Here is a 15,434-nt window from a genome sequence, read left to right on the forward strand (position 1 = left end):
CATGCATACATATTATAATGTGGAACAGTTCATTTTTTCATGGCTGTATAAGATTCAATTATAAGAATATACCACAACTTATTTACCTCTTCTGTTGATGGACATTAGGTTTTTTCCAGGTTTTTGCTGTTATGAATAAAGCTGCTCTGATCACTCCTGTACATGTCTTTTGGTAGGCATACAGATCTGCTTATTTTATTGGGAGTAGAATTTCTGGGTAATAGGAGATATCAACAAACTGTCAAACACTTTTCCAAACTGGTTGTGCCTTATTAATATTCAAAAATGTTGTTTGAATATATATCTTTTTTTTTTTTTTTTTTGAGACAGAGTCTTACTCTGTCGCCCAGGGTGGAGTGCAGTGGCGCAATCTCGGCTCACTGCAACCTCTGCCTTTTAGGTTCAAGTGATTCTCCTGCCTCAGCCTCCCTGGCTAATTTTTATATTTTAATAGAGATGAGGTTTCATCATGTTGGCCAGGCTGGTCTCGAACCCCCAACCTCAGGTGATCCACCTGCGTCAGCCTCCCAAAGTGTTGGGATTACAGGCGTGAGCCACCATGCCCGGCCTAAGAGCTCTTGAGGGCAAAAGTTTGAAATAATCCCCCCTGCCAATCTTTATATTTTGCTGTTTGTCCTGTGACACAATGGTTATCGCAGGGGTTCCTGGCATGCCAAGTTTAGATACACAAGCCCTGAGCTTGGCAATGTGCTGGCACTTTACAAATTCATCTCATTAAATCCTCCCCTAAACCCTATGGGCTAGATAGCCTCAACATGTGGCAGACAGGACAAGAGGGGTCTGGAAGGATAAAAACCTCGACTAAGGCCATACAAACTAGATCTCCCATTCATGTTCTTACCTTGCCCCTCTGAAAAGCAGCGAGATCAGTGTCACAGTTATCACAAAGTTAGGGTTAAGCACCAATCATCTCAGATCTTTGTTTTCCTCTTTAACCACTTTATTCAAATATAATTAAATTTGATGACAGCTACTGAGTGTAACTCCTCATACAGCAGATTTAAATCATTATAATTTCACACTACGCTCCATGTCTAGAGACGTTGCTACCCAGCTTGACAAGGGAAGAAAAATAAGAAGTTGTAACCACCCTGTAAAAATCTAACATTGAAAGATGGCCACAAATCATAGGGTTCCACACAAAGGCACAGGATTTGAAAAAAAAAAAAAAAAAAAAAAAAAAAAAAACTACAGGTTTTTCTATTTTCTACTCAAGTCTCTATTGCATGCAGAAGCATATTTAAGTGGCATAAATCAGAAAGTGATAATGGGAACTGAATGAAATTGTCATAAATCACGTTACTAAGTATAGTTACATCTTAGATGTAAAACCCAATTAAACAGATGGCCACATGCTGTCAGAATCAACCCCTAATCAATAAAGATGTTCATTTTAGAGAATCACCTCAATTTTTCACTTCTTCAGTGAAGCAAAAAGAAGGCAGTTGTAGGGTGGGGGAAGTCCCAGGAAACCCAGTGGGGAAATGTGTAAGAAGAAACTCCACCTGTCTTAATTTGTAGTCTGGAAAATCAGAAAGGAGAGAGGGGGAAAAAAAAACTCCCCCAAAAGATTCCTTGTCATCTTGCCTGGGAATGTAATTTACAAGGAGAGCAAGCACTGGTCATTAGGAAAACAGAAACAGCTTGAATCTCTTAATTACAATACTGTTTCAAATTGTTCATGTTAAAAACCCCTGTGTCCATGAGCTTTCATGAAACCATTGGTTTACCCTGAAATGGCTTCTTCCTCAGTAAACCTGATAGGATTAGCCCTTTGCAGGCAAGAAAAAGGCTGAGCAGGGGCGAACCCTGATGGAACTATTGTTAGACACACTTAAGTACCCTAAGGAGTAGTGAGCCTTCAGTGACATTTTAAAGTGGATGCGGAAACATTGGCTTTTCTTGCATGAGAGCTGATCTCTTACACTTGCTAGACTGGTGAAAATTAAGTCTACCAATGCCAAGAGTTGATGAAAATGAGGAATAACAGAAACACTTCTGTATTTTGGAACACCAGCTTTGGAAAACATTTGATGTTATCTGGTAGATAACTTCTTCCTATCAGCCAATAATTCCATTCCTGGGTGTATACCCTCAGACACTTGTTTCAAGAGACAGTCACAAGAATATGCAGAGCAGCACCGTTCATAAGCAAAAACCTGGGTGTGGGGACACATAGGCTGGACAATAGAAGAATAAACAATTTGGGGGTACAGTCATGAAATATTATACAGCAGTGAACATGAAAACAGCCTACTATCACATGCTACACAGACAAATCCTAAAAACATATTGACTAAAAAAACACAGTTGTTTAAGATTGCATACAGTAAGATACCATTTTTACTATACTAAGAAACAAGTAAAAATAAACAACATGTTGTTTAGGGATACCTATATAATTAAAGTTTTATTTTAAAAAACAACGAAAAAATGATAAACCCTCAAATCAGAAGACTGTTACCTCTGTGGTTAGTGGGAGGGATGGTTCCTGATTGGGTGAGGGCGTCATAGGCACATATTAATTTTGTCATGTTTTCATATATCCTTTATAACTTACATGTGCCAAAATGCTACATATGTTCTTTCGCATGTACCAAATATTAGACAATAAAACGTTTTTAAGTGAATAATCTAAACGATTTCTATTTCCCAATAGAATATTGTAAATGTGATTATAATTAATAATACATTACATTATTATAAGTATTAGTTATAATTAATAACTCAAATGTCATAAGTTCCCATATAACATATGCAATTTCGTTCTCAAGTTGGCATTTAGGACCTTAAGAAAGCAATGGTAGCTTAGTGATAATGAATATTTATATAGTAAGAAGTGACATTCAAAATATTTAACAACTTACTTGGTTATGTAAATTAACATATAAATAAAAAAACCCCGCCATCTGCTTGTCTGTCTTCTTTCTGTTCATTTCTCTCTCAGACCAAAGTCGGGCAGAGTCTGCTATTCCTAACAGTGGCCACACGATGGCGGCTCTAAGAAGATGTGCCAGCTAGTAGTGGGCAGCCACAGCCTTCGAGCTGTCCCCTCTGACCTGTCTACAGAGCCGTCCCCTCTGACCTGTCTACCTGTGTACAGGACTACAGAGTCCTGTAGGAACAACGGCCAGTATGGAGGACCCACGGCAGACTGGCTGACTGGCCAGAGGGAAGGCAGGATGCCTCCCTGAGGTGGCCTGGCCTTTGAATAAAGATTTGAAGGCAATGGGAGCATAAACCAGGCAGGTCACTTGGGGAAGTTTTCCAAGAGAAAGCGAACCCCAGGTATAAATATCCCCAGAGCAGAGCGTGTCAGATGTGCTCTGCAAACACGAAGGAGGCCAGTGTGGCTGGAACAGAAGGAGGAAGAGGGAGAGTGGCAGGAGTTACGGGCAGAAAGATAACAGACCTTAAGGCCATTATAAATAATTTGGTTCTTTCTCTGAGCGAGATGGGATGTTGATAAAAGCTTTTGAGCAAAGAACTGACACGATGTGATTGTAAAAAGTCTTAAAATTGCGACAATATTATATTTAGAATAGACTGAAGGGGGGTAAGAACAAAGCAGGGAGGCCAATGAGGAATGTATTCCCATAATCCAGGTGGGAGATAGTAGTGGTATGAACAAGGGTAGTAAATTCCATCCCCTGCGTTCAACACCATAGAAATGTGATTAAAACCATGAGATTAGATGTTATCACCAAGCAAGTGAGCAAAGATGGAGAAAAGAGAACAGAAAAGGTGCAAGGACTGAGCCTTGGGGCATGCCATCATTAAGAGATATAGGAGATGAGGAGAAACCAGCAAGGGATTTGAGCAGGAGCTGCCCACCTTCCCCAAGACAAGCCACCACCAACCAGAATTTGGTGTTTGTCTTTCTCATGAATGTCTTTACACTTACACTGCAAATGGATGGACCGCCAAACAATGTGTAGAATTGTTCTGCATGAGTTTCAACTTTATTTATATCATATATCATACTTGATATATTTTCCCAAGTTGTATTTTTCTGCACAACCTAATACTTGTGAAATTCATCCATGTTTATATTGCTCAGTTTTCACTGCTTTATGGTATTCCTTTGTGTGAATATGCCACATTTGACTCATCTTCCTGCAGAGGAATACGTAGGTTATTTTGCTTTTTCTAGTATTATAAATACTGTTATGAGCATTTTCGCTTGGGCTTCTTTATGCCTTGTGCAAGAGTTCTCTAGGGTAGCTGTTCCCAAACTTTAGCATATATTACAATCACTTGCAGGTTTTATTGCACCAGATTTCTGAGCTCCACATCCAAAGTTTGATCGACAGATCTAAGGTGGGGCCTGGGAATTAGCATTTCTAACAAGATCCCCCATGATTCTATTACTGCAGGTCCAAGGACCACATTTCAAGAATCACAGCACTAGAGCACATTCCAGGAGCACAGGTCATGGTCACAGGTATGCATGGACATCTGCAGCTTTTTGAGATATTGTCAAATTGCCCAGTAAAGTGGATGAGCTAATCTATCTTGCCACCAGCAATGAGTGTGTGTCCTTATTGCCAAGGCTGGATGCTGTCAGACTTTTTATTTGTGCCAAACAGATCTTAATAATGTTTTAAGGCCAGGTGCAGTGGCTCACGCCTCTAATGCCAACACTTTGGAAGGCCAAGGTGGGCAGATCACTTGAGGCCAGGAGTTTGAGACTAGCCTAGCGAACATGGCAAAACCCCATCTCTACTAAAAAATACAAATAAAAAAAATTTAGCTGGGCATGGTGGTGCACACCTGTACTCCCAGCTACTCAGGAGGCTGAGGCACAAGAATAACTTGAACCTGGGAGGCAGAGGTTGCAGTGAGCCAAGATCACACCACTAAACTCCAGCCTAGGTGACAGAGGGAGACTCTGTCTTGAAAAAATAATAAAAATAATAATTTTTAAAATTTATCATGGTATTTTTAATTACATATACCTGATACATGTAAGTAGAAAACCTCAAGACATAACTTCCTAGCGTTAATAAGAATATTTCCAAGCTTCTTTCTCACATACAGATGGTCCTCTCAGGTTCTACAATCTGCTCAGTTACCTGCTGTTTTCCCCACCAGTCCTAGGAATGAACAAAATGGTATGAACAAAATCAGTAAGGCCATTATGAGAGGAAAGTGGAAACTTGCTCCTTTTCATGGCAAATTTCATTATGGTTTAATGTGGTTTACTGTAGTTGATTTTTTTTTCCATCAATGGTGACATAAAGCTTTAAAAAAAACTAGTAAGATGAAGAGAGTGAGGAAAATTTGGCCTATAGGTAGGAAAACAACCTTCCTTCACCAGCATACCCTGCCACTTTTGGGGGAAATAAGGAATGCCTTACCCTCCATCAGTCATGGAAAAGTTCCTTCCATTTTATACCAGATTACCAAGGAGACAAGGAACCAGTACTCACGGATCTGGTTGGTGGATGCACTGTAGAAGGCATTGACGGTCGTTGGATTTGTAAACCACCTGTAGAAAAAGAAACAAATGCCAGAGAGTAATCATCATTATACAGGCAGGAGGGAAGCAAAGACAAACACAGCATGGCTGGGTTTATTAGCAGATAACCACGGAACAATGGGGATGTTGGACATGAGGGGAAATTATTCCCTCAGTTTAGGGTGACTGTACTGCTCAATGAACAATCTCATCCTAAATTGAACATGGCTCAATGAAAATATATTAACATGCACAGTTATTTATTGTTACTAACTTAACAGAAAAAAAAAAGTCAGCATACCAGTGCTTTTGAAAAAGTTTTAATGAGAAATTCTAGAATCTAAAGGGCTCTCCCTGAAATGGAAACACAGCAAGTATATATCTGCCAGGCCCTATTCAATGGGTTGAATGGACAACTGTGTTTCTATGCTGCATCACCTCTGGCCTGTCCTTTAAAAAGTTCTGGATTGGTGACAACACAGAGGTCCATTTAAAGAAAGATGAATAAAGTCCAACTATGCTACCCAGAGGGTCTTCCTGCTCCAGTGGAAAGTGTACTGCCTCTATCACTAACTAGCTGAATTGTGTGGGAAGAGTCACCTACCTTCCTGGGGTTTAGTTTTAGCTATAAAATTAAGGCATTGCATTAGGACATCTTAAGGATCCCTTCTATCTAAGAGGAGTCTACACCCAAATCTTAAATGCACAATAGGTTACTTGGATCAGCAGTCAGCAAATTTTTTTCTGTAAAGAGTGAGATCATAAATATTTTAGGCTTTATAGGCAAAGAGGCAAAATCAAGGATATTACGTAGGTACTTAAGAGCAAAGTGTCCACAAATTTTATTGATGAAATTCAAAAAATAATAATAGTAATCAAGTACAATTATTTCTTTTTTTTTTTTCTTTCAGAGACAGGGTTTCAGCATGTTGGCCAGGCTGGTCTCAAATTCCAGACCTCAAGTGATCCGCCCACTTCAGCCTCCCAAAGTGCTGGAATTACAGGCGTGAGCCACCATGCCCGGCTGAGTACAATTATTTCTAATACAGGCCTATTAATGAAAATAATGGAATTATTTTGGGGTGAGATAACATTTTGCTTAACTGGAGTTCTAAGTTATGCTTATCCAATTTGCAGGTTCCTCAAAAAACTAAAAATAGAGCTACCATATGATCCAACAGCCCTACTGCTGGGTACATACCCAAAGGAAAGAAAATAATTGATGAGATATCTGTACTCCCATGTTTGTTGCAGCACCGTTCACAATAGCCAAGATTTGGAAGCAACCTAAGTGTCCACCAACAGATGAATGGATAAAGAAAATATGGTACTTTTACACAGTGGAGTACTATTCAGCCAGAAAAAGGAACGAGAGCCTGTCATTTGCAACACATGGATGGAACTGGAGGTCATTATGTTAAGTGAAATAAGCCAGGCACAGAAAGACAAACATTGCATGTTCTCACGTATTTGTGGGATCTAAAAACTAAAACAATTGAAATCATGGAGATAGAGAGTAGAAGCATGGTTACCAGAGGCTGGGAAGGGCGGTAGGGGAATGGGGGAGAAGTGGGGATGAGTAATGGGTACAAAAAATATATAGTTAGAAAGAGTGAATAAGATCTAGTATTTGATAGCACAACAGGGTGACTATAGTCAATAATAATTGTACATTTTAAAATAAGGAAAATAATATAAGCAGATGTTTGTAACACAAAGGATAAATGCTTGAGGGGATAGGTACTCCCATTTTCCACGATGTGATTATGCATTGCAGGCCTGTATCAAAATATCTCATGTACCCCATAAATATTTACAATTACTACATACCAACAAAAATTATTTTAATTAAAAAACAAAAACAAAAAACCAAATGAAGTTAGGGCTTCCCCATCATCAAACCAACTGCAAACATTTATCTCTAAAAATTATTCTTAGCTCACGGACCATACAAAAACAGGCAGCAGGTGAGATTTAGCCCACAGGCATAGTGGCCAACCCCTGACTTAGATGGTTGTAAGTTTCAGTGACTGCTTGTTATGATTAAAACCAAGCAATTCATCTTAAGCTAAATGGCTAAAAATAAACTCATAAGCCCAGCAATGGTATGCAAATATAGTTTCAGCTACTTGGGAGGCTGAGGCAGGAGGACTGCCTGAGCCCAGAAGTTCGAGTCTCTAAAAAAATAAAAAAGGAAAGAAAGAAAAAAATATGTGTATAAATCCCTTTCTAGAACACTTGTTTTACTCATTTATCTCTAATAAAATAATTATGTCAGACTAACAAATTAATTTATGTCAGGTTAATATGAAACTAATGCGAAATCCAATTGTTGACACTAGTTGATAAACTCATACCTTCTCCCCAACTATAAAGAAGTCTAAGAATATGTCATTCTGTTTTCATTGTCCTTATTATTAGCTAACATTCACTGAGCACTTACTATGTCCTAAGCACCTTCTATTCATCAGTTTTTCCCCACGGGCAACATAGGAATTATTAGCCCATTTCACAGATGAGGATAATGAGACTTAGGAGCATTATGTACTTGCACAAGGCCTGGTCTGTCTGACTTCAAACCAGTTCTCCTAAGCATTATATTATACTGTAGACATTACTGGAAATCAAGAAAGAGTGCCTCCTCTCTTTTCAAAACCGAAACCTAGACATATTTCCATAAAATGCATATTCTTTTCCTTCAAATTTAGGGTATTTCAATTAAGCCCTAGTGTTTAACAGAAACTTGCTGGTTGGCCTACTTTCCTGAGGAAACAGTGAACGGGAAAGCACCTCTATTGACCTAACTTGGCTACCTGTGGTAGGTAAAATTATGGCCAAGTCCTAATCCCTGGATCCTATGAACATGTTACATCACATAGTAAGAAGGACTTTACAGGTGTAATTAAGCTTAAGGACCTTAAAACAGAGCGATTATCCTGGATTATTCAGGTAGGCTCAATGTAATCACAAGCCCTTAAAGAATCACAAGCCCAAACAAGGTTGTCTAACCTTGTTTGGCTGGAATCAGAGAGATGCAACAGAGGAGGAAGTCAGAGGAGCCACTGCAGAGCAGGAAGGCAGGGATAGTCCGGGGTGAGAAGGATTTGACACTCTGCTGGCTCTAAGATGTAGGGGCAATGTATGAGGACTGGATAAAGCCTTCTAAGAACAAAGAGTAGCTTCCAGGCAATAGTCAGCAAGGAAGTAAAGACCTTACCCCTACAACCAGAAAGAACTGGATTCTGCCAACAACCTAAATCCCCTTGGAAGGGGATTCTTCCCAGAGCCTCCCCATAAAAGCCCAGCCAGCTGACACTCTTAATTTCAGCCTTATAAAATCCAAAGCAGAGAAACAACCAAGCTACCCCAGACTTCTGACCTAGAGAACGGTGAGATAATAAATCTGTGTTGTTTTAAGCTGCTAAGGTTTTAGGAGTTTGTTACAGTAGCAATAGGAAACTAATACACTATCCTAAGAACCCAACATTTCTAAGTCAAGAGGGGAAAATCCAGGTGGGTGCCTTGGCTTCTAAATAACATTGGACTGAATCATAATATATACAAAAGATAATGTGTATTCCTAGAGCTTGTCCCTTCTCTTTTTGTTCTTCCCAACTCCCCTCTCTTTAAAATAACAAACTTTTAAAACATTCAGGTAAGGGCTATGCAGGGAAAATGTTCCTAACTGCTAGTAGACAAAGGTAGACAAAGCAAACCAAACAACCGATCTCTGAAACTAGAACTTAATGCAGCTTCTGAAGCTTCAACAAGAATAACGTAAACATCTTATTTCAGACACATGATCTTACCATTCCTGAGCTCCCAGGGCTCTTCTTGACTCTAGGGCACATTTGGAGCCTTGATAATACCCAGAGCTGATATTAAGCAGCTGCACCAGTAGATCCTACCAGTTGTTGATGCTGTTATTTCTTCTATTTGTTCAGGGCCCATGCCAAACCAGCTGTTAAGCATTTTGTGTATCTCCCGTATTACATCCAAGTTTATTATATATTTAGTTTTACTATTCTCTAATGTAAGGCTACATGTGCTAGTTTTAATATGTGTTTGTGAACTTTTTTACACTCCTCCCATTAAGAGATGGAATCCAAATTCCTCTCCCCTTGATTATGGGTTAGCCTTAGTGACTCACTTCTAAAGAATAATATGCAGCAGAAATGACAGTGTGACTTCCAAGGCTAGGTAATTAAAGGTGATACAACCTCCCCCTGATGCATACAAGCACACCCTCCCACCCTCCCTCCCTCCCTCCCTCTTTCTCAGAAAGGCTGCTCTTTGAAGTTTCTATATCATTCAACATGCTGTAAGAAAACCCAACATACATGAAGAGGCCATATGTAGATGTTCTAATCAACAGTCAGCATCAACCATTAGCCATGTGAGAGAGGTAGCCTTCCATATGACACCAGCCCCAGCCACTATCTGACTGGAACTACATGAAAGACCACAAATGGCCAGGTGCAGTGGCTCACACCCGTAATCCCAGTGCTTTGGGAGGCTGAGATGGGCAGATCACCTGAAGTCAGGAGTTTGAAACCAGCCTGGCCAACATGGTGAAATGCTGTCTGTACTAAGACTACAAAAATTAGCTGAGCTTGGTGGCGGGCACCTGTAATCTCAGCTACTCAGGAGGCTGAGGCAGGAGAATCACTTGAATCTGGGAGACGGAGGTTGCAGGGAGCTGAGATCACGCCAATGTACTCCAGCCTGGGTGACACAGTGAGACTCTGTGAAAAACAAACAAACAAAAAACAAAAACAAACAAACAAACAAACAAAAAACCCACAAACAAGAACCATGCAGCTGAGCCTAGTGATCCCCAGAACCATGAGAGAGAAAAATAATTACTGCTGTTTCAATACTCTAAATTTGGGGGAGGTTTGTCACACAGCAATAGATAAATGGAGTGCTGAAAAGTTGGCTATCCACAGACTAAGTCCAACCCAATGGGCTGAATCTTCCCAGAAAACTGTTTTGCTTGCCGAACACAATGGCTTAACAAACAATTGAATTGGAATTTATTTAAGTGGTGTGTGTAGTTACTAGTTTTCCACAGTCCCCACCACTCCCTGTTGTTTACACCCATGTAGGTCAACCATTTGTTAACGGGCTGGCCCCTGAAGGCATCTGAGTTTGCACAGCTTATCTCCCAACAAGATTTTAAGTTGCTTATGGGCTTTGACTGCTGGTTGGCCTACTTTCCTGAGGAAACAGTGAATGGGAAAGCACCTCTATTGACCTAACTTGGCTACCTGTAGTAGGTAAAATTATGGCCAAGTCCTAATCCCTGGATCCTATGAACAGGTTACATCACATAGTAAGGACTTTACAGGTGTAATTAAGCTTAAGGACCTTAAAATAGAGAGATTATCCTGGATTATTCAGGTAGGCTCAATCTAATCACAAGCCCTTAAAGCAGACAACCTTGTTTGGCTGGAATCAGAAAGATGCAACAGAGGAGGAAGTCGGAGGAGCCACTGCAGAGCAGGAAGGCAGGGATAGTCCGGGGTGAGAAGGATTTGACACTCTGCTGGCTCTAAGATGTAGGGGCAATGTATGAGGACTGGATAAAGCCTTCTGAGAACAAAGAGTAGCTTCCAATTGGAGAACACATTGCTGTCCAAATGCTAGGTGCTGAACAGAAGAAGATCACAAATCCATTAAAATGAATTTATTGCTATGTATACATCCACTTGAATAAACACAGAATGTCATTCAAGTGCTTTAAATTCTTCTTACTATGTCTTTAGGGTGCTTCTGCAGTGTGTGTTTGAGAAAGGATTTGGTAGATAAGGTAGGGAGAGGTCTCATAGAAATTTCAAATCCCAAAATAATGGGGACGAAATTATACTGGAGAATGTGATACATAAAAGGAATATAATACCAAAATACAAGAATCTGAAGAAAAAGACATTGGTACCCCTATTTCTTTGGACCATATAAAATAGATATGTATCAGGCTAAAGTTTTACGTTTTTCTTATCAACTCTCACAGATAGTCCAGGGAATATGGAATGGAAAAGCCATAGTGTATTTACTGCTTTCTTATTAATATCCTGCAGGTTATATCACTCCCATTCCATGCTATAGATAATGCTTTTGCAAACAAAAGTTCTGGGCAGGAACATAATTTATAAAGACACTTAATATATCTTTACATTTTTTTCAAAAGATAGAGAATTCAGACATGTTTGGTCACAGTAGAGTGAGAGTGAGTTAATAGTGAGACTGACTTAAAATAATTTCTGTCAAAGAAGGTGATCCCGAGGGAAAGAAATTACTTTCAACTCAAGCCGAGCAGTAAGTAAATCCTCTATTTTTAAGCAAGCTGATGAAGTGACAATTCTGTGAACCAACCCCTAAATATGTACCTTCAGGGATGGCCACCCAATTAATTTCATTCTTGCTGACATTTCCCATTGCCTTAGAAACTTCTTAATGCACATTAGTGCAGCTAAAATGGATTCCATGAGAATGAAAGATAAAGGGTCTTTATCTCTTACACCCACAAAGAAGCAAAATGTTATTTCAGGGCTTTGTGAAAATATAATCGTGATGTGCTGTTCAAAGTAAACTAGTGTAGTAGAGCTACTCCAGAATCATCCCCACTCGATTAACTCATGAATTTTCAGAACCGAAAGATGTCAATTCAAGCCAAGGAGTATCATGAGGCTAAAATTCTCTACAATGCCTGAAAAGGACCAGCCAGATGTTTCCTTTAAAAAAAGAAAAGGCATTTACTCATATCCCTTTACTATGCAAAGAAGACCTTAAATTTCTAAATGTTATTTCCCTGAAATAGACATATAGACTGAGGAAACAAGAATTGTAAGCATTGCACTGATTTTCATTTCTGGAGAACTTTTCCCAAAAGTTAACCAATTTAACACCCTTGTGAAAGAGCTATTTGTTTTTCAATGACAGGAAAGAAAACCACACAAATCTCAGTTTGCCTAAGTGACAAAGCAGTATATTTCTAAGGCATGAATAAAATATTAGAAATAGTTAAGACCACTAGAATCTGACAGTTCATTAGTATCCCAGGATGATGTTAAAGATAATACATTTAGGAGTTTTTCAATTACTAATCCAGGCCTTTCTACACACCTAAATGAATAATGACATTTTGAAATCAAATAATTAGACTGGCTGTATTGCCAATATGCAGGAGCCCCTGAAAATTCACCAAAAAATTGGTGAAACCCTTCAATTTTCCACAGATTTTTTTTTTAAAAAAAGAGTTGGAACTGATCTGAAGCAAATATTAAAGGGCAAGATTATACAGATCTCTGACTACCGTATTACATGTAGATGGTCATAGGGATACTGGAAATCATTTGCCGAAGTCATCAGATTTGAGCATTGGATTTAAGAAGTCGAAATCTAAAACTACTGAATAATTTAGATTGGGAATGAAACAGGATAGGTGGACTGAGAAATAATGTGATGACAGGAAAGAACCAAAGACAGTGGAGCAAATGGCTTTAAACCATTGTCTATCATTTTTCAAAGCAGTTCTAAAGCCTTCTGCTTTTTTCCTTTGTGCTTTTGACTGGAGTCAGGGATAGGTAGGGGAGAGATTCAGCTTTAGGCCTACCTCTTAAAGTCAGTAACTGCCAGTGAATTCTTCAGGTGCATATTATAGGAAGGTTTGAAAGACAGAGATCAGGGATGGCCGGATGGAAACATAAGAGGGAGAAGTGGTAATCATCACTTAAGCCAAGGGAAAGCACGGGGGCTCAGAGTTTCTAGAAGCCAGGACAGAACAGGGACTTAAAAGAGAGAGTGGCAAGAGACTAGGGAGCATAAAAAGAACCAGTCAAAGATCGAGAAATCAGAATATTTGCCAAGGATAAAAAGTGGACCATGAAAAAAATTGTAACCCATGGAAGCCAGGCTTGCAGTTATAATGGCATGAGAAGGTTGACAAATCATTTCTACAAAACCCAAGTATAAAACTGGACAACACTGTCAACAAACAGCCATTTTAGGAATCTGGGAATTGATGAAGGGGGAGCAATAAGTTAAACAAAATTTAATATTTAAAAACTGCTAGAGCTTGGCATTAAGTAGAGCAGGCACTATGGCCTTTTTGCCTGAGACTACTCCTGTCCCTCCTAGCTCATTGAGACCTTAGATTTGTCAGAAAAAGGCTGGCTGGGAAATCAGCAGCTTTGCCGCCCCAGTGGGTAGACTCAACTGGGGGTGGGAGTGAAAAGCCACGGCTTTGTCAGATAAAATTGGCCAACGTAGAGGATGAAGTAGAGCAAGAAGGTTGAAGAGAAACCTCCAGCAAGTGTCCTCCCTGCAGGAACACCAAACTGAACAACTAGCCACACAAACACACGCATGCGCGCGCGCGCGCACACACACACAAAGCATCTTCATAAGAACCAAAATCCAGGTGAACAATCACAATACCTGGTTTTAACATCACATCAAGGAAAGAGGCACTGAAGAGGGTAGGAAAGCCAGTCTTGAACTGCCTACACTACCCTTCCCTCACTCCCCGGCAGCAGCAACATGGGCACAGAGAGAAAAGTCTGTGTGCTTGGGGGAAGGAGAGTACAGTGATTGTGGGACTTTGCACTGGAACTCAGTGCTGTCCTATCACAGTGGGAAGAAACACAGGGCATATGATCATGTACATTGATGCTAAAGAAGCATTTAATAAAATTCAACATCGTTTCAGGATAAAAACCCTGAAAAAACTGGGTATGGAAGGAATATACCTCAACACAGTAATAGCCATATATGACAGAGCCACAGCTAGTATCACACTGAATAGGGAAAAACTGAAAGCCTTTCCTCTAAGATCTAGACAAGACAAGGATGCCCACTTTTACCACTGTTATTCAACATAGTACTAGAAGTCCTAGCTAGAGTAATCAGACAACAGAAAGAAATAAGGGGCATCCAAATTAGAAAGAAAGAAGTTGGCCGGGCACAGTGGCTCACGCCTGTAATCCCAGCACTTTGGGAGGCCGAGGCGGGTGGATCACGAGGTCAGGAGATCGAGACCATCCTGGCTAACACGGTAAAACCCCGTCTCTACTGAAAAAAAAAAAAAATACAAAAAATTAGCTGGGCATGGTGGCAGGCGCTTGTAGTCCCAGCTACTGGGGAGGCTAAGGCAGGAGAATGGCGTGAACCTGGGAGGCGGAGCTTGCAGTGATCAGAGACCATGCGCCACTGCACTCCAGTCTGGGCGACAGAGCGAGACTCTGTCTCAAAAAAAAAAAAAAAAAAAAAAAAAAAGAAAAGGAAAAGGAAGGAAGGAAGGAAGGAAAGAAAGAAAGAAGTCAAATTACCCCTGTTTGTAGACAATATGATCTTATATTTGGAAAAATCTAAAGACTCCACCAAAAAACTATTAAAATGATAAACAAATTGAGTAAAGTTGCAGGATACAAAATCAACATACAAATATCAATAGCATTTCTATTTTCTAAGAGAAAGCAATCCGTAAAAGAAGTCAAGAAAATAATCTCATTTACAATAGCTGCAAATGAAATAAAATACCTAGGAATAAACTTAGCCAAAGAAGTGAAAGGTCTCTACAATGAAAACTATAAACACGTTGATGCAAGAAATTGAAGAGGACACAAAAAAGTAAAGCTATTCCATGTGAATGGATTAGAAGAATCAATACTGTGAAAATGCCCATACTACCAAAAGCCATCTACAGATTCACTGTAATCCCCATCAAAGTATCAATGACGTTCTTCACAGAAATAGGAAAAAAAATCCTAAAATTTATATGGAACCACAAAAGATCCAGAATAGCCAATGTTATCCTGAGCAAAAACAACAAAACTGGAGGAATCACATTACTTGACTTCAGATTATACTACAGAGCTATAGTAACCAAAATAGCATGATATTGGCATAAAAAACAGACCCATAGACACAAAGATCTGAATAGACATTTCTC

The 15,434-nt window shown here is 39.6% G+C and overlaps 1 protein-coding gene across 2 annotated transcripts in view; it reads right to left on the reverse strand.

Annotated features, from left to right (window-relative positions):
• Positions 1-15,434, reverse strand: part of PHEX (phosphate regulating endopeptidase homolog X-linked) — a 227,905-nt gene that overhangs the window by 55,254 nt on the left and 157,217 nt on the right. For both annotated transcript variants that reach the window (XM_026451889.2, XM_026451888.2), the window contains exon 15: positions 5,454-5,512. In XM_026451889.2, coding sequence (XP_026307674.1) covers positions 5,454-5,512 — 59 coding nt within the window. The remainder of the gene's footprint in view (positions 1-5,453; positions 5,513-15,434) is intronic.

This window comes from Piliocolobus tephrosceles, chromosome Y (genome assembly GCF_002776525.5).
Source record: "Piliocolobus tephrosceles isolate RC106 chromosome Y, ASM277652v3, whole genome shotgun sequence".
Taxonomy (NCBI): Eukaryota; Metazoa; Chordata; class Mammalia; order Primates; family Cercopithecidae; genus Piliocolobus; species Piliocolobus tephrosceles.